The sequence below is a fragment of the Manis javanica genome, chromosome 14, assembly GCF_040802235.1.
Source record: "Manis javanica isolate MJ-LG chromosome 14, MJ_LKY, whole genome shotgun sequence".
NCBI classification, from domain to species: Eukaryota; Metazoa; Chordata; class Mammalia; order Pholidota; family Manidae; genus Manis; species Manis javanica.
Window position 1 is genome coordinate 10,586,299 of NC_133169.1, and position 22,705 is coordinate 10,609,003.

A 22,705-nucleotide genomic window follows, 5' to 3' on the forward strand; every position below is an offset into this window, starting at 1 on the left:
AAAACTTTCATTGCCTGCCATCTGGGCATTCACAGGCCCAAGGAAAATGATAATCACCACAGACAAATATAAACCCTTTCGGGCACAAACCACTTCCACTAATGTGGCACTATTAATGGATTCGTTCAGAGGGATTGTTGCATTTGCCCATACAAGCCAAGGGTCAGGTTTTTCGTCCAGCCTGAAATAAAAAGTTACTCTAAATTCTAGAGGTTACCCCCTAGCAATGGCCTGGGAGATATGGATAAAGATGGTGTTATATTTCTAGACCAGTGCTAGAGTAAAGAAAAGAAAGGGTTTTATGTTTATGTAAAGTTTGAAGTCTTCATTCAGTGTCTTGGAAGTAAACAGTCTTCCTCAGTGTCAGCTACTTGTCTTACTAGTCGATTTGATTTGTCTTACTAGTCGATTTGATTTGGAGGTCTCCAGCATTCGCACAGGACCAGATGTCAGGTAGAGCCTCCTTCACTTGTGAGATGTGTACCCCAGGTTAAAGTCCCTGAAGTTAAGTTAAACCGTCATCTGGTTAATGAGGAGGACATGGTCTAGTCCCTTCCAAGGAGATTCAAAGGCAATCTTTGTTCCTTGTGATTCCAAATCAGAAATGTGGGAAAATATTAAAAATGTTAGATCAGAGATTCATAGCTAGTAGATAGTAGGAAACTAGAATTCAGGATCCAGTCTAATTTACAGGTATGTAACAAAACCGCAAAGACAGTTAACAGGACTAGAATCTAGTATCTAGAAAAATGCAAACAACTTATCTCTACACAGTTACCCCCATCTTTTTTCAAGATAATCACAATAAAAATAATTTGCTTGCATTAAACTCAGCTTAATTATTTACATAAGTATATCAACAATAGTGATTGACCATATAAGCTCTCTTTAAGATTGCTTTACTAGAAACTTACAAGCAAGGTACCAGACCAGTGTTTCCAAGGGGCTATATTGGCTCTATAAATTTAGCCTTGATTCCTTAAAATTGTCTAGTCATATCTGAGGCTACATACATTTCTGTCAAATATGACATTCTAGTCAAATCCTTGGTGATATAAAGTGTTTCTAACTGTGTGTCCTTACACAGTGAGGACAGATTCTGATAGAACATATGCAGGTAACTAATTCCCTTGTCATAAGAATGATCAAAGAGTTTCTGATTCTGGGATCAGTTAGGGAGAAAAAGTAAATGTTTCATCTTTGTTCATAAAGATATACCTTGACTGTTGATAGCAGAACAGAAAAGAGGAAAAAGTATCCTAAAATCTGGAAAAGCAAAACATTTAAGAACCAGCAATGTTTTAAGCAAAGAGTCATAAAAAAATTCTCCTCCTCAGTTCATGTCATCCCATGTAGTTAATACTTGTTCTTCTTGAATCCATTTGTTTCTTATTCTGGAAATTCTTACCCAGTTCAGTTTTATGATATGAAAGTTCTAAGAACCTGTATTCTAAAGTCCTTTACATGAGTTCCTTGAAGGTGAAGTACTTTTGCTAACACTGTTGCAAAAAGCATCAGAGTGAAACAGTAAATGATAAAAGACTTAAGATGTAAATGAGGAAAGACTTAAAACTGGCCTTCTTTAAAGATCTGATGATAGTTCATTATAATGGAGTTGACAAGGAAATTTGGTCATTTCTATAACATATAACATTTTAGGCAAGTCACTGAAATTATGACAGATAACATCAGGACATCAGAATTTTATGCAATTTCTGGACAATTTAATTCCACATAAATATAATCTAAAAGGCTTAGTATTACTTTTTATTTCACAATATTTTCCAAGTAATTTAACAAATCCACTAAGCCTAATTAGTTTCATATCTCCTTTTTTACAAAAAGAGAAACCAAAAAAAATTTTTTTTTTCAAGACATTCCAGGGGCTATCTGGGAAAATCCCAAATTTAGTTCAAGGTCACCACCAACAGTTCCCAGCATGGAATCTGGGAATTAGGGGAAGGACTGAATCAGCAGACTCAAAAACTGGGAACTACAACCTGGGGTCTCCACATGGATGTAGAACTGCCTTAGCAATTCCACACAGATCTTGGAACAGGATTCAGGGCTAGGGGGATTCCACTAAAAAACCTGGGAATTGTGGTCTGAAAGGTTATGGGCCTTGCTCCCAGCAGAACCATCTGCCTGCCAGCTCAGTTGGGCTCCATTCAAAACCATCTGCCAGGCTCAAGCTGACATGCCCTGTATTGGAAGTCCAGTTAGATCAAGAGCTCAGCAGAAAGAGAACAGAGCTCACAACTGAGAGGAACTTACCCATGGCCCTTGGAAACAGCAATAAAGAACACAAAAAGGGGTTCACAGGTATCATGCCTGTGTTTCCCTTTGTCCCCAAATGCCATCAGAAATTTACTTCAGATCCCATCACTGCTACAAATCTATTAAACAACAAAATTTCAACTGAGTAAATTTAAAGATCAGATTGGCTGTATTTGATGATTATAAATTAGGCAGCATGCCATCTAACAAGTGGATCTCCAAGGAGCTGTACAAAATGGAAGGTTTTTATAAGTAGAAGGGGGAAGGGATAAAGAAAGATTGGATTACTTCATCTTTGGGGGATGGAAGAAGGTCTGTGTGTGGCAGATTACCTCATTGGTACTGATAGGTTAAGACATAATTTCTGTACACAGTTTCAACCACAGTTACATTAGATATTAAGCCTTGGTTTTGTGTTGTGGGCTTAGCCCAGGTGACTCCATCTGGGGCTGTTGTCTCAGCATAACAATAGATTTGGTTGCTAGGAAAACTCAAGATGTTAGGCTATGGGAGAAATTGTGTCTTTGACATTAGTGGAAGTAGATACAGATGCTTTCTTTCCTAGAAAGAAAAAAGGTGTTCTTTTTAAAAATGCAGAACTTACTGTCTACTTCTTACTCTTTTATACCCACTTCTCTACCAAAAACACACTATATTAGTGGCAAAGAAAGGAGTTAATCTTTTGTTAGTGGTTTACTCCTATCTTCTGAGGACCATCTTTGACTTAAAAAAATTATTTTTACTCTTACTAAAAACCAGTATATACCTTATAGATTGTTTAATAGAAAGGTGTGAATTATAAGATAAAGCCCCAATCTGAGAGATACAGTAGTTTAGATTATACCCTTTCAAGCTTTTTTCTATATATTTAGCTATTTTTAAGCACTTTATTTTGAAAAATTTCAGTATACAAAAAGTTGAAAAAAATTGAGTGAACATACATCCCATCATCTAGATTTTGTCATTACCCTTTGCCTCTATTTATCATATTTTTATCTATCCACCACTCCATCTTATTTTTAGATGTACTCCAAAGTACATTATAGGCATTAATATACTTACCCTAAATATTTCAGCATAAATATCTGAACCAAGATACCAATATTGGTTTATAGGTTTTTCTTTTAAGGTATATTTACTCTCAGTAAAATGTACAAATCTTAAATGTACATTTACCAATGAAAAAAATGTTTTTTCATAAACCAGTGTAACCCAGATAGATCCCTTCTCAAGAACATTATCATCACCCCAGATAGTTCCCTTATACTCTCTCTCAGTCGGTCCCACTGTGTATGTAGCTATTTAATTTCTTCTTTTAAGTATTTAAAAATATATATTATTCTGCTACTTGAAAGATATGATTCCTTAGGAGTAAATATATTCCTCATTTCATTTTAAATAGCTGTATATCTCATTATTTGAAGTTAAAAGGTTTATTTCCCCATCAAACCTTTAAATTGTTTCCACTTCATTACAGTCTTCTTAGTTATGATTCAGCTTTTGTCCCCTATCAGCAAGTGGGCTCTATACTTCTACAAGTTGTAACCCCAGAATTTTGTTACATTACTCTACTTCCGTAAGTTATTTCTCCCTAGTTAGACCTCCCACAGTAACCCATGCTGCTGTATCATATAGGTTTGTCAAATAAAACTCAATACACATTACATGTTAAATTAACATAAATAACATTTTTATGAAAAATAACTTACCAAAAGAAATTTAATGATAAAAGTGACCACATTTTTAAAAAATTTCTTTGTTTGACTTAATATAAGACAGCTGTATTTCTTATCTGTTTTTGCATTCGATCCATTACAGTGTTCTTTTGGTTTAATTACATGAAGAAATCTGACCTCATACAGGCAAAACATAAAGGAAAGGAATATTTTAATAATTTCAAATAATTGTAAATATTCTTTGATACTGTAGCAGAACTATAAATAGTAATAGTTCCTTAAAGGAGAGTTGTAATTTGGAGTGTGAAAGGAACTAACTTTTTGTATTCTGTTAGGTTAAAATCTATTGGTTTCTTTTGCAATTTAAATGAATTTTTTACCCATGTATGATTTTATCACTTCATGCATTGGTATTGAAAAATACCGATTGACCTATTATATTACTCTTCCAGTCCCTATATGTATCTAAAACAGTTCACATTTGTTCATTGGCATTTATTTCATGAGAAAAATTTAAGTATTGAAAAGTTGAGAATGTCATGATAATGGGTACAAGTTTTTCCATATTTCAGTGTTCACTTCAAACTCAAATTTTATCATTGTAAATGCATATTTTCATATATGTTTCTTGAAGTAACAGTCCAACTTCACTCATTTTCAATTCATAAGTCAGAAAAATCACAGCTTGTCATTTATTCTTTTAAGTAAAAATGGTGTTCCATGAAAAAGCAAGTAGACTAGCTCACCTTGCTATTCAGGTATCTGCGCAAGTGTATTTCTTTTAGATAACCGTCGTACCTCAGTATGCAGCAGAATGCTTTATGCATGCTATTAAAAATTCCATTTAAATTGCAAAAGAAACCAATGGCAGAATATTAAAAATTGTGACTCAAGATTTGAATTTTTACCACCACATCAAGAGCATTCTTAAATGATGCTCTCATAGTTTGTTTATACTAGTACAATTTCATGCCATACTAAAGTTTTGTACTAAGTTGTTTAACTGCTAAATTTTGATTCATACTCGGGTGCCAGGAGTTTACCCAACACTGCTTTTATACCATTAATATAAATGTCAGCATAATAAAAATGGCATATAACATCTTAGAATTATTATTAAGATGGTTTTGACCTCTCAGATCCCCTGGGGTTAGCAGAGCACACTTTGGAACTACTGATCTAGAGACAATGATAGGACTAATATCCAAGTAATGAGGAGAAGTGTAGGTCCTGCAAGAAGTGAATCAAGCATTGTAGCACTTCAGGAACAGATAGGTCAGAGAGAGTCAGGAAATTGAAAAGACCTCTTTAAAGTACAAACGAAGCTTTGAAATTGGCTTCTAAAAGTATTTCAATAGGTAGAGAAAAAAAGGTGTTAGCAGATCATAAATTTATATGTGAACACTCAAGTTACTTAAATGCGGGGAATATTTTAGAAAACTCTTAGACTTATACCCATTTTACAATCAACCTTAGATTATGTACCATAATGAAGGAGAGCAGATGCCAGATGCTGTAGTTAATCATTTTAATAATCAAATAATTCTTAGTATAGTTTGCCTCATAATGACCTGTGTATTTTTGGTAGTAAATTTGCTATGGTAGTCATTTTATATAGACTACTATTAAAATATATCTTTAGTATATACCACATGGAGCATGGTGGAAATGAGTTTCTAAAGTTAAAAACTAGTGATGGAAAATCCGTAAAATTAAAAATTGAATCTCTTTTTCTAGTGCATGTTAGATCTATTTCACCCTTTTATGAATAGTTACTGAAATTGTTAGTATTTTTTTGTTTCAGGAAAGTATCTAAGGCAAAAGAGAATTGACTTTCAGCTTCCCTATGACATCCTTTGGCAGTGGAAACATAATCAGGTACAATGGGCCTGTCTTACAGGTTTCGTTCTTAAATGGTAAGGGGACGAGTGGGGAATATGTCTTTTTCTCTGCCTCCTTGTTATGCTCTCATCTTAGGAAGTATAGAGAAGTGTCCCTGTGAAGGTCAGACAGTAAGAAAAATTAATTTGCATCCATATTTAATGTGACCTATTTGCCTTTACTCATACTTCAAAATAACAGTAAGTTTCTGTTTCCTTAAGCAATCTTATGCTTTTATTCTGGACTTTTATTTTGGTAGCAAAGATTTTGTTCTGTAAGAATCCTGTTTGATGCAGGTCCCAGGAGAATTTAGATGTACTGCCAGCAGCACTAAGAAATTTCAGGCTTTATTTTTGTTGGCTCCTTCTCATCAGTTTGGAATTTATTTTTCACATCAAAAGAGATTCTTCTACCAACGAAAACAGGAAAAATGTTTAACACTCTTGTACTTTTAAAAGATCTTTAAATATATTGGTAACTAAAGTTAGGAATGCATTATATTTCTCTCTTGCTTCCTTAATTAAAAGTTTCCCCCAGTAAATTTTGTATTAAGCTATAGCCTCAAGACCCCATATTGAGAACAACCATTGGAAAATAGAAGGGTCATGCAAATGAGGTGAATAGGCTCTTGAGTTTTATCAAAATTTCACCAAAGTTTAATTTTGGAAAGTCAAAAGCAATGGACACTCCTCTTTGCATTCTCTTCTCTCGTGGCCTCTCTTGAATTCTGAGGGGATCAAAATGTTAGATATTTATCTCAGAGAGTTAATAACTATGAAGGAGACGGGCTTTTAAATATACCCACTGAAAAATGATGGTAAGATTTGTCTTACAGATTAATACACTCTGACTTAGACCAAGTTGCTTGTTTTTTTCTTCTGTCTTCTGTGATTAAACACTGGCAGACTGATGACCTCTCTTCTAAATACCTTCTTTTTTTACTTTCTAATGCATTCTTGATTGCAGTGTAAGAGCTCCATTTCCTGCCTGCCCTCTCCCTTTTATTCACTAAATTAATTGCTTTAAATGAACGTGAAATGTTTTAGTACAATACCCACCATGAAAAGCCAGGGTGCTAATCTTTTAATTTCATATACCTACTCATACCATCGAAACAAGCCCTGTCCAAATTTTCCTCTATTTTCATAGAGGCAAATAGAACCGTGATTTATCCAAATGAATAGCTTTAATCTGCAGTGTGATTTTTATTCGTGTCTATCTAAATCATGCTGAACAAACATACAATTCAAAATGTATTTTCTTTAAACTATTTAGTGTACCTTCTATTAAATCTAGTTCTGACTTACCCCGATAATAGTAAGTCACCTTTTATTCTAGGGTAAAAAGTGATCACACCAAGAATTTCCCCCAAATGAATCCAACCCAGAAAGTCTTGTAAATATTTCCATATGAGCAGAGTATATGAGTAATTTCTTCTATTTTTAGTGATTTATGTTGCTGTCTGGCATTTGAAGTTAAATGCTATATCAAGATTTTTCTTTTTTTTCTTTTAGCTATACAAAAAGCCAGATGTCCCACTATATAAGAAAATCCGTTCAAGTGAGTAACTTGGGAGCTGTTTTTTCTGCCTCCATACACCATCAATGTTCTTCTTAGTCTGGCACTTTAAAAAATCATCCTGTGTGTTCACAAACTATTTTTGCTGTCTTCTCTCAAGATGTCTATGTTGATGTCAAACCCCTTTCTGGTTATGAGGCCACCACCTGTAACTGTAAGAAGCCGGATGATGACACCAGGAAGGGCTGTGTGGATGACTGCCTCAATAGGTACTGTACTAAACTGATTCTTCTAAAAGCATAGGCTTTAAGATCACATGACACTTCATTTGGAGAGAAAAGTTAAATAGGTTCTTTGATTCTCCCTCAAGAAGTAACATAGGGTATGTAGGTTGTCTTAGTCTGCTCAGGCTGCAGCAACAAAATACCATAGAGTGGCTTAAACAACAAAAATTTACTTCTCATAGTTTGGTAGGCTTAGAAGTTCAAGGTCAAGATGCCAGCAGAATCACCGTCTGGTGAGAACCCACTTCCTTGCTTATACATAGCAGCTTTCTCCCGTGTGCTCACATGGTTTTTCCCTAGTGCACGCTTGTGGAGAGAGAGAGAGAGAGATCTCTATCTTCCTCTTATAAGGGCGCTAATTCCATCATGCAGTTCCCACCCTTATGACCTAATATAAACCTGTTTACATCAAAGGCCCTAATTCTAAATACCATTACCGTGGAGGCTAGGACTTCAACTATGAATTTTGGGAGAAACACAAACATTCAACCCATATAACATGGGCCAAATAAAATAACAGAAAAACACTGAGATTTGGAGTCTTAACATACCCAGATCTAAATCCTCTTACTACTTAGGAGACCTGAGGAAAGTTATTTAACCCCTCTAATAAAAATAATACCTTTTTTATGGGGAGGTTTGTGAGGATTATATGAGACAATATTCATTAAGTATTTAAACAGCTCTAGAAACCTTCCTAGATCTCAGTAAATGGTAGTTGTAATGAGGGAGTAAAGGATTGATGGCACTAAGGGAAGAAAGATTTGACATATACTGGGGCAAAACTGGGCTGATAAACCATTAGCATATACACATGATGACTGAGTGGGTGATGCTAATGAGATGTGGTAATGCTATTGTCAGAGATAGAACATGTAGAATCTAACTGTTTAGAGACAAAAATTATGATTTTGATTCAGGACCATTGAATTTTAAATGATACTGACATTTTAAAGTAGATATATCTAACAGAAACAAAGGAGTGGAGATAGAATTTATTGGTTTTAATCACATAAGGAGTGAATCAGTACTTCTGTTCTAGATTCTAGTTTTCCTGGCCAGAGACAGCTGTCTCTAGTCAGCTGTCCTGTGGGCTGAAGGAATCAGTACCTCAGTACCTTCTGCTTCAGCATGCCAGTTGGGAAATTCTACTTTATCTACGTCACTGTCAATTCAGATATTGTCATTGTACATACATATAGTTTTACATAGTAGTAATAGATAGTGGTACAGATAATCTGTTTTGTGTGACCTGATATTTTTCACTCAGATATTTTATATATACACTGATACACATATGTATCAACGTGGTCCACAGGGTCATCATTTTGAGGAGCTATATTGTCTTCTGTAAGGCTGACAGGCCTGTTTCACCATTCTTCTGTCATTCATCATTGAAGTTAATTCCAGTGTTTTTGCTATTAAAATTGTCACTATTGTGAAATCTTGTATAAATTCCTTTTTTTAACTCTTAGAGTATATTCTCAGAAGAATACCTGTACAAATTATATGAACATTTATATAATTCTAACTATATAGTATCCAATAGGTCTCATAAAATATTGAGCTAATTGTTGGTATTACTACCATTATATAATATACTTATTTCTCTATAATTCCACTCCTTCTTAAGTATTCGTATCTAACTTTATTTTTGGTGCTTTAGTATGTCATTGGTTTTTTAATAATTGGGAGTGTATGTCCTTCATAAATGTGCATTTCTTCAGATACTGTTAACATACTGTTTTTTAATATGATATTTTATTGTCTGAAAGTACTGTAATATAGCTGATATCTCATTGGTTAGGTCTCTATCTCAGAATGATAGTCCAGTGAGGTAGGTGATAGTTTTACATTTTAGATGAAGGAACGTAGAATTTCAATACTAAATTGTTCCATATTATACAATATTTAAGAGACAGAAACAGAATCTGAACCCACATGTGTTTGACTCAAAAGTCATGTTCTTTATACTACATTACTTATTGTATAAGTAGTTAGTCTTGTAATCATTTAAATGTTTAAATTAGGATATTTACCTTTATATAATTACAGTGGTTGTCTTACATCATTTTTGTTATTTATGGGTGTCATGTTTATCCTTTCCATTCTGTTGCCTTTCTTAAAAAAAGAAAACTTACCCCTAAATAAGAAAAAAAATGTCAGATATAATGTTGCCAACTTTATATCATGAGAATATAATCACTAGAGTCATGCATCTAATGAATGATGTGATAATAAATGTGATAAATGCATAAGTACCTAAGAAAAATTAAAACACTATTCAATGGATGTTTCCTTATATATTTTGAAACAGCCCACATAAAGTTTCAGTTAAATAGAGCTACCTAAAATGTAGGATGGCTTTGTCTTTCCTGTCTTTGTATTCAAGGCTCTTTAAGTATTTGGGGGGGAAAGTTAAAGGATCTGCAGGATCCACTTTCACATCTATGTGTAAGAGTCATATGAGAATTGTACTCACTTGCAAATAGCCCAAGGAATATCTGATTCAGGACTATTTTTTTAAGCAATGGGTTTTTACAGTTACTTTGAATAAATAATTTAAAGTCCTCCTCTCCAATACAATTTCTAGGATTCAACAGCATTGTTTTTAAATTCTATACACGTTCAGTGGTAGACTCTTGTTTCTATACACTATCCATATCAAACCCATTACTACTCCAGAACATTCCTCATATCCTAGAGCAATGTCTTATAATTCATTTCAAGTTGCTTTTTAACCCTATACCCATCTGCTCACACCTGTACAGAGCCGACTCCCTCACTTCTCCACAAGAGGAAACATGATATATAATAAAACTGAATACTTAAAGATATTGTCTAGTGAGACTTAAAATGCCACCAGGAGTTATTATTCTCAGAGTTCCAGGCCCTAAACTAAACATCAAGGTACCTGTCTAAATCCCTGTTAGATCCTTTTTGTGCTCCTTTGTTGAGTGCAGTTCACTTAGACATGCCCACCAGTCAGAATCTCTAGGAGTTTTCACCTTTTGCTACAACAAATCCATAGATCCTCAAATTCTTGGTCCAAAAATGTGGGGACAATCCTCTCCCCTGCCTCCAAGGTTTACTTCTTCCTGATCTGCTGTGAGTCATAGTGGGAACATTCATTTTGTTCAAGTGAAAACTCATCTCCACTCACAGGGAATTTTCTGGCCTTCATAGCTAGTTAAGTCAATCACACTAGTACATTTCCCAATGACTGTTTAACCTTTAATCCCACCATGAGAAGGAAAGAACTTTCCAGTCTAGATCTATATTTAGAAAGGAAAAAAATTCTCTAGTTTTTCAAAAGCATTATCTACCTAAAGATAATGGCAGTTTATATTGGCAAATCAAAGATTTCACATCTTAGTTTGCATCAACTAGTTTCAGATTTAGTAAGTTTATAGTTTTGTTTTCCAGTCACAATGAATACAAACGTTTTACTTTTTGTATAATTAAAGGACCTATTTGGTTATTTATCAAAACATGGAATGTATTTCAATGTCTTCAACTCTAGAAACCACAAATTTTCAGCAATCTCTGAATGATTGTTCTCTGGCAGAATTTTTAAAAATTGAAGTCTTCTTAATCTCAGCACCTTGGTATGTTTATATTTTAGTTCTTTTAACCATGTAAAGTTTATTATGTTGTTGTGTGTGTTATGAGTGTAATGAAAATATAGGTGGGGTATTGAGAATAAAGGGTTACCATTGAAACCAAGAAAATGAATGAGCCTTCTAAAGAAAAAAGGAGCAAGGAATGTGCCATGGAAGGTAGAGATGAAAAAAATTCTTGTAAAAAAAAAAAAGAAAGACAAGATTTGTTATTAAAGAGTGGGAAATGCATTATCATAGAAGATCAAGAAAGCCTAAAAAAGGAGGGCATTTTTGAGTATTCAGGGCATTCCAAAAGTATTCATGCAGCAAAGAAATCAACAAAGAATATAGATAGTGAATATGACAGTAAAGCAATGTCTTTTCACAAGTTAAGCTGATTGTCCTAAGTTGCCCTTTAGACAAGAATAATTTTTTTTGAAGGATAAATGAAATGATTATGAAAGTACTTTAAATTTTAAAGTGTTAAATACTTTACTTCTGTACAAGATTTGTAAATTAGGATTATAAATACCCTGGGATATTTTGATCTATCATTATATTCTTTATCCTCCCTAAATGGCTCTATATAAAAAAAATCTAGAAATTTAAAAAAGGAAAGCAGTAAGAGGATATATGCGTAACAGTTTTTGTCTTCTGTGTTAAGAATTTTTTACTTGTTAATTCACTAGAGATTATAGGTATGGCTAGTCATATAGACTGGAAATGTCTGATATGGAAATGTCATTTACACTAATGAAATATACAATTCCTATGAAACACAACAATGTGATTGTACTGAACTACACACTTAAAAATGTTTATGATGATAAATTTGATGCATATTTTACCATAATTTTTTTAAAAGTCTTTAAATAACCATGAACTACTTCAAGAGTGCGGTATAATCATCCAATCATTAATCCCTATGGGTTGCAGCTCATTTATTCTTACCACAGAGCTAAATATGATAGTGTTTACCCTAGATGCTGAGCAAATAATCAGTTTAATAATTTACAAGAATTCAGTATTTGTAACGTGACTTGGAAACTTTCAATATTACTAATTTTTGAAGTTATGTTTTATTGTTAACCTTATTAACCAATATAACCTTGTTAAAATAAAAATTAATTTCATGTATTCATTTTTTAAATAAATGGGTTCATAAAGATATATATAATGTTAAGTGACCTACAGTTACTCCTTTTCCTTCTAGAATGATCTTTGCTGAATGTTCTCCCAACACTTGCCCCTGTGGTGAGCAGTGCTGTAACCAGAGGATTCAGAGGCATGAGTGGGTGCAATGTCTAGAACGATTTCGAGCTGAGGAAAAAGGTTGGGGAATCAGAACCAAAGAACCCCTAAAAGCTGGGCAGTTCATCATTGAATACCTGGGGGAGGTTGTCAGCGAACAAGAGTTCAGGTACAGTGGTAAATGATGATACTCCACTAAAATAGCAAAGATACCAGATTAGAAGAAAAAAATGGAAGATTTGAAATTTACTTACAACTTAGTCATTAATCATCTTTCAATTATTTCTCTCCTCTTAAGGAACAGGATGATTGAGCAGTATCATAATCACAGTGACCACTATTGTCTGAACCTGGATAGTGGAATGGTGATTGACAGTTACCGCATGGGAAATGAGGCCCGATTCATCAACCACAGCTGTGACCCAAACTGTGAAATGCAGAAATGGTAAGGAAGGAGGGGAAGGGGGGAAGCCAGGAATCCAACATAACAGAAGGCATTGAGGACATCAAGAGATTGATCTTTCCACAGTATCAGTCAGCTTACAGAAAGCGCAGCAGGCAATTCCCTATTATATGAGATCCTCTAAGCAGAGCGTAAGCTCCTGCTTTTTCTTCACTTCATCCTAACTACTCAATTCCAACAATATATAATTATAAAAATAATAATCTAATAATGATAAAACCTAATATTTGAGTGTGTACTATGTGCCAGGCACTGTGTTACATGGGTCTTTTCATAACAGTTCATTCAGCATATTTATTACATGCCCACTGGATTTGTCAGAATGAGAAATAAAAATAAGTAAAATAAATTAGAATCTCATTGAAAAGGAAAAAATTATATCCAAGAAACAATTCAAAATATAAAATAGGATAGGAGACGATTCTGAGATAGTGGAGTAGGAAGCACCAGGAATCTATTTCCCCTTAGATAACTGCACTTGCAGAATATGTCTGATACAGCTATTTTCCAACTCGGGAGTTTGTTTAAGGCTTGCACCTTCTAAGGGAATTCTTAGGTGGTCAATTGTGGTTCATTTCAGTCAATTTGAGCCCTTAGTACGATAACAGCTACCCATCCCCTACCCTCAGCCACATGGCAGACAGCTGTGCAAGTATTCCTGGAACAGTACGCACACAGCTGGCAGAAGCTGGTGGTGTGGGAGGGAATCCTATCCTCCAAATATTAGGGATTTGTGCTCCAATTGCTGCTTCTGATTGCAACGGTGCAAAGAGGCAGACAGCATTGTTGTTGCACATCCCACCACTGGGATGTTGCACAAACCCCTTTCCCTTCTGCTCAAGTGACTTCCAGGAGATTTAAAGGGCAAGTGCCCTTCTTTTTCCACCTTCATTTTTCCCCTTCTAGGAGCCAGATATTAAAGACTAAGACATTCAGAAACAACTGGATATTCAGGGAGAAACAGAAATGACTGCCACACCCAAGGAAAGACTCTCAAAAGATATAAGAAGACAATTAGTTTATACCTCAGGCTGATCCTTGGCACAGAGACTGCCTATAACAATAAAAATAAATAAAAAACAGCAAACCCTGGGAAGGGGAGAGAATCTGATTTCCAGAGTTACCATGTTACTAGATTCAGGCATCCAGTGTTCAATGAAACATCACAAGTAATACAAAGAACTAGGAAAGTATGGTCCATTCAAAGGTAAAACCCAATTAAACAGAATCTGGCCCTAGAAAACCACATTACAACAGATACGTTAGACAAAGACATTAAACAACTTTCCTAAAGATGCTCAGAGAACTAAAAGAAGATGTGGAGAAATTCATGAAAACAGTGTGTGAACAAAATTGAAAATTATCAATAAAGATACAGAATGCCTAAAAAGAAACCAAAAAGAAATTCTGGAGATAAACAAATATAATAACTTAAATGAAAAATTCATTAGAGGAATTCAAAGGCAGATTTGAGCAGGCCAGAAGAAAGAATCAGTGAACTTGAATATAGGACAATGGAAATTACCAAGCCTAAGGAACAGAAAGGAAAAAGATTGAAGAAAAAAGAACAGACCATAATGGGCCTCTGGGACACCATCAAGTGGACCAACAATAGTCATTGTGGGTGTCCCAGAAGAACAGTGAGAAAGAGTCAGAGTATGAAGAAATGAGGTTTGAAAAGGTCCCAAATTTGATGAAAGGCATGCATGTAAACATACAAGAAACTCACCATACTCGAAGTAAGAGGAACTCAAGAAACATATACAAGACACATTATAATCAAATATTCAAAAAACAGAGATGAAGAGCAGGTCTTGAAAGCAACAAGAGGCGAGAATCATCATATACAAGAGATCCTAGATAAGACTGTATGATTCTTATCAGAAACTTTGGAGGTTAGAAGACAGTGGGCCAGTATATTCACAAAACTAAAAGAAAAAACTGTCAACCAAGATTCCTGTATCTGGCAAAACTGTCCTTCATAATTGAGAAAGAACTCAAAACATTCCCAGGTAAACAAAAGCTGGGGGAGTTTGTGAGTACTAGACCTGCCCTGCAAGAAATGTTCAAGGGAGTCCTGCAAGGAATAATGAAAGGATACAAGACAGTACTTCAAAGCCATAAGGAGAAATAAAGATCTCAATAAAGGTAAATACATAGGGAATTATAAAAGCTACTATTATGGTAACAATGGTTTGTGGCTATACTTTTATTTTCTACATGATTTAAGAGACTAATACATTAAAAGGAAAAAAGAAATTATTAATGTAAAAGCTAGTATTACAGTAACTTTTGTAGCTCTAAATCTTATTTTCTGCATAATTTAGGAGGCTAATATACCTAAAAGAATTATTAGCTTATAATTTTATGCAACAGTGTATAAAGATGTAATTTTGTGACATCAACACCCAAATGGACAGAGACAGAACTGTACAAGAGCAGAGTTTTTATATATTACTGAAGTTAAGCTGCTATAAATTAAAGTTGTAATGTTTTAACTTTAGGGTGTTGAGTGTACATCTCATGGTAACCACAAAAACAGTATCTATAGACATACACAAAGGAAGATGAGAAGGAATTTAAACATTTCACTATAAAAAAATCACCTAAATACTATGGAAAATAGGAATGTAGGCAATGAACATGGTAAACTTAGGGCATATAGAAAACAACACAATGACAAAAGTAATTTAAATGACAATCTGTACTTTAAAGATAAATGGATTAAACTCTCCAATAAAAAAAATGGAATTCACTATCTGTTTATGATAAAAACTCTCAAGAAAATAGGCATAAGGGGAAATATCTCAACATGATGAATACCATATAAAACAAGCCCACAGCTAATATCATAATTGACAATGAAAGATTGAAAGCTTTTCCTCTAAGATCAGAAACAAGACAAGGATTCCCTCTCTCGCCACATTTACTCAACATAATTACTGGAATTAGGAAAGAAAAAAAGACTTCCAAACCAGAAAGGAAGCAGTAAAATTGTCTCCATTTGCAGATGACATTATATTATCTATAGAAAACCCTAAAGACCACCTAAAAACTGTTAAAACTGATAAACAAATTCAGTAAAGTTGCAGGATATAGAAGTTAATTGCATTTCTATGTACTAATAATGAACTATCAGAAAGGGAAATTAAGAAAATCCCATTTACAGTAGCATCAAAAAGAATAAATACCTGTGGATAAATTTAACCAAGGAGGTAAAAAACCTGTGCACTGAAAATTATGACATAGATGAAAGAAATTGAAGAATACACAAATAAATGGGAAGATAATTTGTGTGGAACTACAAAAGACCCCAAATAGCCAAAGCAATCTTGAGAAATAACAAAGGTGGAGGCATCACACTTCCTAACTTCAAAGTGTATTATACAGCTGTGGTGATCAGACCAGTATTGTATTGGCAGAAAAATAGATACATTGATGAATGGAACAAAATAGCCCAGAAAGAAGCCCACACATGTATGGTCAATTTATGGAAAAAGGAGCCAAGAATATACAGTGGAGAAAGGGTACACAAAAATCAACTCAAAATTGATTAAAGACTTGAACCTAAGACCTGAAACCATAAAACCCCTTGAAGAAAATTAAGGAGTAACCTCCTTGACATCAGTCTTCATGATGATTTTTTGGGTTTCATACCAGAACCAAAAGCAACAAAAGCAGACATAAGCAAGAAAGACTACATCAAACAAAAAAGTTTCTATACAGCAAAGGAAACCAATGAAATAAAATGGCAGCCTACAAAATGGGAGAAAGTTTTTGTAAATCGTAACTGATAAGGGATTAATATCAAAAAAAGTAAAGAACTCATACAATACAACTCAGTAGCAAAAGAAACCACAAATAATCCAATTAAAAAATGAGTAGACATAGGGGTGAAAGTACAGCATAGAAAATACAGTCAATAATAAGGTAGTATCTTTTGTTAATAGATGGTAACTACATTTATGATGGTGAGCATTTAGTAACATAAAATTATTGAATCACTGTTATACACCTGAAACCAGTGTAACATTGTATATCAGCTGTATTTCTATTAAAATTAAATACAGAATTCAGCCCCTTCAACAACTAATGTTGGGAAAGTTGGACAGCTACATGAAAGAATAAAACTGGATTATACATACACAAAAGTAAACTCAAAATGAATCAAAGACCTGAATGTAAGTCATGAAACCATAAAACTCTTAGAAGAAAACAGGCAGAAATCTCTTGAACATTAGTTTGAGCAACTTTTTTCCTGGACATATCTCCGTAGGTAAGGGAAACTAAATAAAAATGAACAAATAGGACTATATCAAACTAAAAAAGCTTCTGTTATAACAAAGAATACCATCAGTTGGACAAAAAGGCATCCTACAGTATAGGAGAATATATTCGTAAACAACTTATCTGATAAGGGGTTAACATCCAAAATATATAAAGAACTCATAAACCTCAACACCCAAAAAACAAATAACCCAATTAAAAAATGGGAGGAGGACCTGAACAGACATTTCTCCAAAGAGGAGAAAGACAAATGGCCAACAGGCACATGAAAAGATGCTCTACATTGCTAATCGTCAGGGAAATGCAAGTCAAAACCACAATGAGATAGCACCTCACACCAGTTAGAATGGCTACTATCCAGTGTCCAAAAGACAAGAAATAACAAATGTTGGCAAGTATGTGGAGAAATGGGAACCCTCCTAAACTGTTGGTGGGAAGTCAATTGGTGCAACTGCTATGGAAAGCAGTATGGAAGTTCCTCAAAAAACTAAAAATAGAAATACCATTCACTCTAGTTATTTCACTTCTAGGAATTTGAATTTACCCAAAGAAAACAAAATCCCTGATTCAATATGCACCCCTATGTTTATTGCCACACTATTTGCAATAGCCAAGATGTGGAAGCAACCTGAGTGTCCATCAATAGATCAATGGATAAAGAAGATGTGATACATATACACAATGGAATATTAGCCATAAAAAGAAAAGAAATCCTGCCATTTGCAACAACATGGGTGGATCTAGAGGGTATTAACGCTCAGTGAAATAAGCCAGGTGGAGAAAAACAAATATCATATGGTTTCACTTCTGGAATATAAAAACAAAGCAAAACAGTAGTAGACTCAAAGATACTGAGAAGTGGTTATTAAGGGAGAGGGGTTGGGGCAGGTGGGCAGGGAGGGGTATGAAGGGGCATAATAATTTGTAGTCACAATATAAGTTGGTTACAGGGACAGTACAGCATGGAGAATATAGTCAATGATTTTATAACACCTTGCTACATTGATAGATAATAACTATACTAGATGGGGTGCAGATTTAATATGGGTAATTGTTGAACCATTGTGTTGTACATTTGAAACCACTATAAGGTTGTATATAAACGATACTTTAATTTAAAAAATTGATCAATATACCACTCAACAAAATGAGGGGGAAAAGAAACAACTACCATCTCAATGCAGAAAAAGCATTTGACAAAACTTAACACCCTTTCATGATAAAAGCACTCAGCAAAATAGGAATAGAAGGAAACCACCTTAACATAATACAGTAGGCCACTTATCCGTGGTTTCACTTTCTGCAGTTTCACTAACCTGTTCTCAGCCTTAGTCTGGAAGCAGATTATCCTCCTCCTGATGTATGGTCATAAGGTCAAAGTAGCATAATGGTCCATTCCAATGCTTACATCCTCACCTCATTTATCTCATTACATAGGCATTTTATCATCTCACATCATCACAAGAAGGTTCAGAACTGTACAATATTTTGAGAGACCACATTCACATAACTTACATTGTTATACTTCTATTATTGTTATTAATCTCTTAGTGCCTAATTTATAAATTAAACTTTATCATAGAATAGTATATATAGGATAAAACAGTATATATAGGGTTTGGTGCTATCTTGTTTCAGAAATCCATTGGGGGTCTTAGAACATATCCCCCACAGATAATGGGGGGACTGCTGTAAAAGCCATATATGAAAACCCATAGCAATTGTAATTCTCAATTGTGAAAGACCAAAAACTTTTCCTTTACGATCAAGAACAAAGATAGGAGATTAAAGACAGAACTCCTCCCAAGCCACATATGATATGAAAATATAGTTAATACAACTAGTCTTAAAAGAGCAACAGGAGGATTATTATCTAACCCCATACACAAACATAAACTCAAAATGGATCAAAGACCTGAATGTAAGTCATCTATGTAAGCATGAATTTAAGTCTATAGCATCTTACTGCGCTAATGGACAGTGACTGTAATGGGGTGTGTGGTGGGGACTTGATAATGGGGGGAATCTAGTAACTATAGTGTTGCTCATGTGATTGTATATTAATGGTACCAAGATAAAAATAATAAATCACCATTTTTTAAAAAAAGCAACAGGAAAGAAGGGTGCCAGACTGCATACACGTGGAGAAAACAGCAGACCTCACAAAACAGGGTAACATACCAAAGCCTTGATCCAGCAGGACCTAAGCCCTTCCCCCACCCCAGCTCAATGGCAGGAGGAAGAAAAATGGAGTGAGGAGTGGGTGGAAGCCTAGGACTGCTGAACACCGAGCTCTGGAGATCTGCTTTGGGAGCACAAACCTACATTACATGGTGCTCTGGAGATTAGTGGGGTTGGAAAGGCTGAGACAGGTGGAATACTTGGAGAGACTGAGATTCCAGCCATTTGTGGAGGACAGGGATCCACATCTGGCTGCTGTAGGACAAAGGAAAGGCAGGTGGTCTGAGAGACTTCCTAGCAGCGAGAGGGCTGCTGAAGTGGTGGCGATTGAGCAGAGCTTGCTGCTCAGAAGAAGGGATAGATGGACAAGGTTGTCTGGGTGTGCTCTGCCCAGCATGTTGGAAACTTTCAGGAGCTTCAGGCTCTCCATCACCCTGTCTGGCTACTCAGCTCCGAGGCCTGCCAGTACTGTCTCGCAAACCAGCAGTCCATACCCTGGCATCAGGCCAGCCAGTGGGAGGCCCCATCTATGGCAGCTACAAACACACAAAGCACAGAGGCTTACACCTCTGTGCTCAACACACTTGTTCTGACACTGGAGACAGGCATTGCAGCTGGGAAGAAGAAAATAGCTCTTTCCTCCCCCCAGGCACCAGCGCTGCTCCCCTGCGACCCCCAACATCACTTTAGATATTGAGCACCTCCAGAGACTAGAACTTCTGGGCACTACGGGGTGCCACATTCAAATATGAAACATCAAATGAACCTGGTTCAAACCAAAATCTCACAAACACCAGAAAAGGGCCAAGTGAAACTGAACTTACCAATCTTCCCAACAGAGTTCAAAATAAAAATCATAAACACACTCATGGAGGTACAGAAAAATATTCAAGAACTCAGGAACAAGTTTAGGATGGAGATTATATCATTAAGAAATTCCATATCTGAAAAGAAACATACAATGGAGGGACTTAAAAGCAGATTAGATGTAGCAGATGAGACAGTAAATGGAATAGAAATTAGAGAAGAGGAATATAAAGAAGCTGAGGCACAGAGAGAAAAAGAATCTCTAGGAATGAAAGAATACTGAGAGAATTGTGAGCAATCCAAGTGCAATAATATTTGCATCATAGGGATACCAGAAGAAGAAGAGAGAGAAAAAGGGATAGAAAGTGTCTTTGAGGAGGTAATTGCTGAAAACTTCCCCAGTGTGGGGAAGGAGAGTCTCTCAGGCCATGGAGGTATACAGATCTCCTAACACAAGGGACCCAAGGAAGACAACACCAAGACATATAATAATTAAAATGACAAAGATCAAGGGTAAGGACAGACTTTTAAAAGCAGCTAGAGAGAGAAAAAAGATCACATACAAAAGAAAACTCATCAGGCTATCAACAGACTTCTCAACAGAAACCTTACGGGCCAGAAGGGAGTGGCATGATATATTTACTGCAATGAAACTAAAGGGCCTTGAACCAAGAATACTCTATCTGGCAAGATTACCATTTAAATTTGAAGAAGGGATTAAACAATTTTCAGATAAGCAAAAGCTGAGAGAATTTACCTCCCACCAACCACCTCTGTAGTATATTTTGGAGGGACTTCTATAGATGGAACTGTTCCTAAGGCTAAATTGCTATCACCAGGGGAAATAAAACCACAGTAAAGAAAGTAAAACAATTAATTACAAAGCAGATGCATAATCAGATCAATAACACCCAAAGTCAGTCGAGGGATAGACAAAGAGTACAGAATATGAGAATATGATATCTAATATATAAAGAATGGAGGAGGAAAAAAAAAGAACCTTTAGGTTGTCTTTGTAATAGCATACTAAATTAGTTAAATTAGACTGTTAGATAGTAAGGAAATTACCCTTGAATCTCTGATAACCATGAATCTAAAGCCTGCAGTGGCAGTAAGTACATACCTATCGATAATCACCCTAAAATTAAATGGTCTGAATGCACCAATCAAAAGACATAGAGTCATTTAATGGATAAATAAACAAGACACGTGTATTTGCTGCGTACAAGAGATTCACTTCAAACCCAAAGACATACACAGACTGAAAGTAAAGGGATGGGAAAAGATATTTCATGCAACTAATAGAAAAAAGCAGGAGTTGCCTTACTTGTATCAGACAAAATAGACTTCAAAACAAAGAAAGTAATGAGACAAAGAAGGACATTAAATAATGATAAAAGGGGTCAGTCCAACAAGAGGATATGACCATTATAAATATCTATGCACCCAACACAGGATCACCTGCATATGTGAAACAAATACTAACAGAATTAAAGGGGGAAATAGAATGTAATACATTCATTTTAGGAGACTTCAACACACCCCTCACTCCAAAGGACAGATCAACCAGACAAAAAATAAGTAAAGACACAGAGGCTCTGAACAACATATTAGAACAGATGGACCTAATGGACATCTACAGAAAACTCAATCCGAAAGCAACAGTATACACATTCTTCTCAAGTGCACATAGACCATTTTCAAGAATAGATCATATACTAGGCCACAGAAAGAGCCTCAGTAAATTCAAAAAGATTGAAACTGTACCAACCAGTTTCACAGACCACAAAGATATGAAACTAGAAATAAATACACAAAACGAAAAAGCCCACAAAGACATGGAGGCTTAATAACATGCTCCTAAATAATCAGTGGATCAATGACCAAATAAAAACAAAGATTAAGCAATATATGGAGACAAATGACACCAATAATTCAACACTGCAAAATCTGTGGGCTATAGCAAAGGCCAGGCTAAGAGAGAAGTATATTGCAATACAGGCCTACCTCAGGAAAGAAGAACAATCCCATATGAACAGTCTAAACTCAAAATTAACGAAACTAGAAAAAGAAGAACAAATGAGGCGCAAAGTCTGTAGAAGGAGGGACATAATAAAGATTAGACCAGAAATAAATAAATTCGAGAAGAATAAAACAACAGAAAGAATCAAAGAAAGCACAAGCTGGTTCTTCGAGAAAATAAAATAGATAAATTCTTAGCCAGACTTTTCAAGAAAAAAGAGAGTCTATGCACATAAACAGAATCAGAAATGAGAAAGGAAAAATCACTACAGACACCACAGAAATACAAAGAATTATTAGAGAATACTGTGAAAAATTTTATGCTAACAAACTGGATGACCTATAAGAAATGGGCAACTTTCTAGAAAAATACAACCTTCCAAGGCAGACTCAGAAAGAAACAGAAAATCTGAATAGACCAATTACCAGCAAAGAAATTGAATTGGTAATCAAAAA

At 35.1% G+C, this 22,705-nt stretch overlaps 1 protein-coding gene across 8 annotated transcripts in view; it reads left to right on the forward strand.

Annotated features, from left to right (window-relative positions):
- ASH1L (ASH1 like histone lysine methyltransferase) overlaps nt 1–22,705 on the forward strand; it is a 217,948-nt gene that overhangs the window by 169,477 nt on the left and 25,766 nt on the right. For all 8 annotated transcript variants that reach the window (XM_073221363.1, XM_073221362.1, XM_073221361.1 and 5 more), the window contains 5 exons: nt 5,758–5,831; nt 7,349–7,394; nt 7,513–7,621; nt 12,452–12,658; nt 12,788–12,934. In XM_073221363.1, the coding sequence (XP_073077464.1) occupies nt 5,758–5,831; nt 7,349–7,394; nt 7,513–7,621; nt 12,452–12,658; nt 12,788–12,934 (583 nt within the window). The remainder of the gene's footprint in view (nt 1–5,757; nt 5,832–7,348; nt 7,395–7,512; nt 7,622–12,451; nt 12,659–12,787; nt 12,935–22,705) is intronic.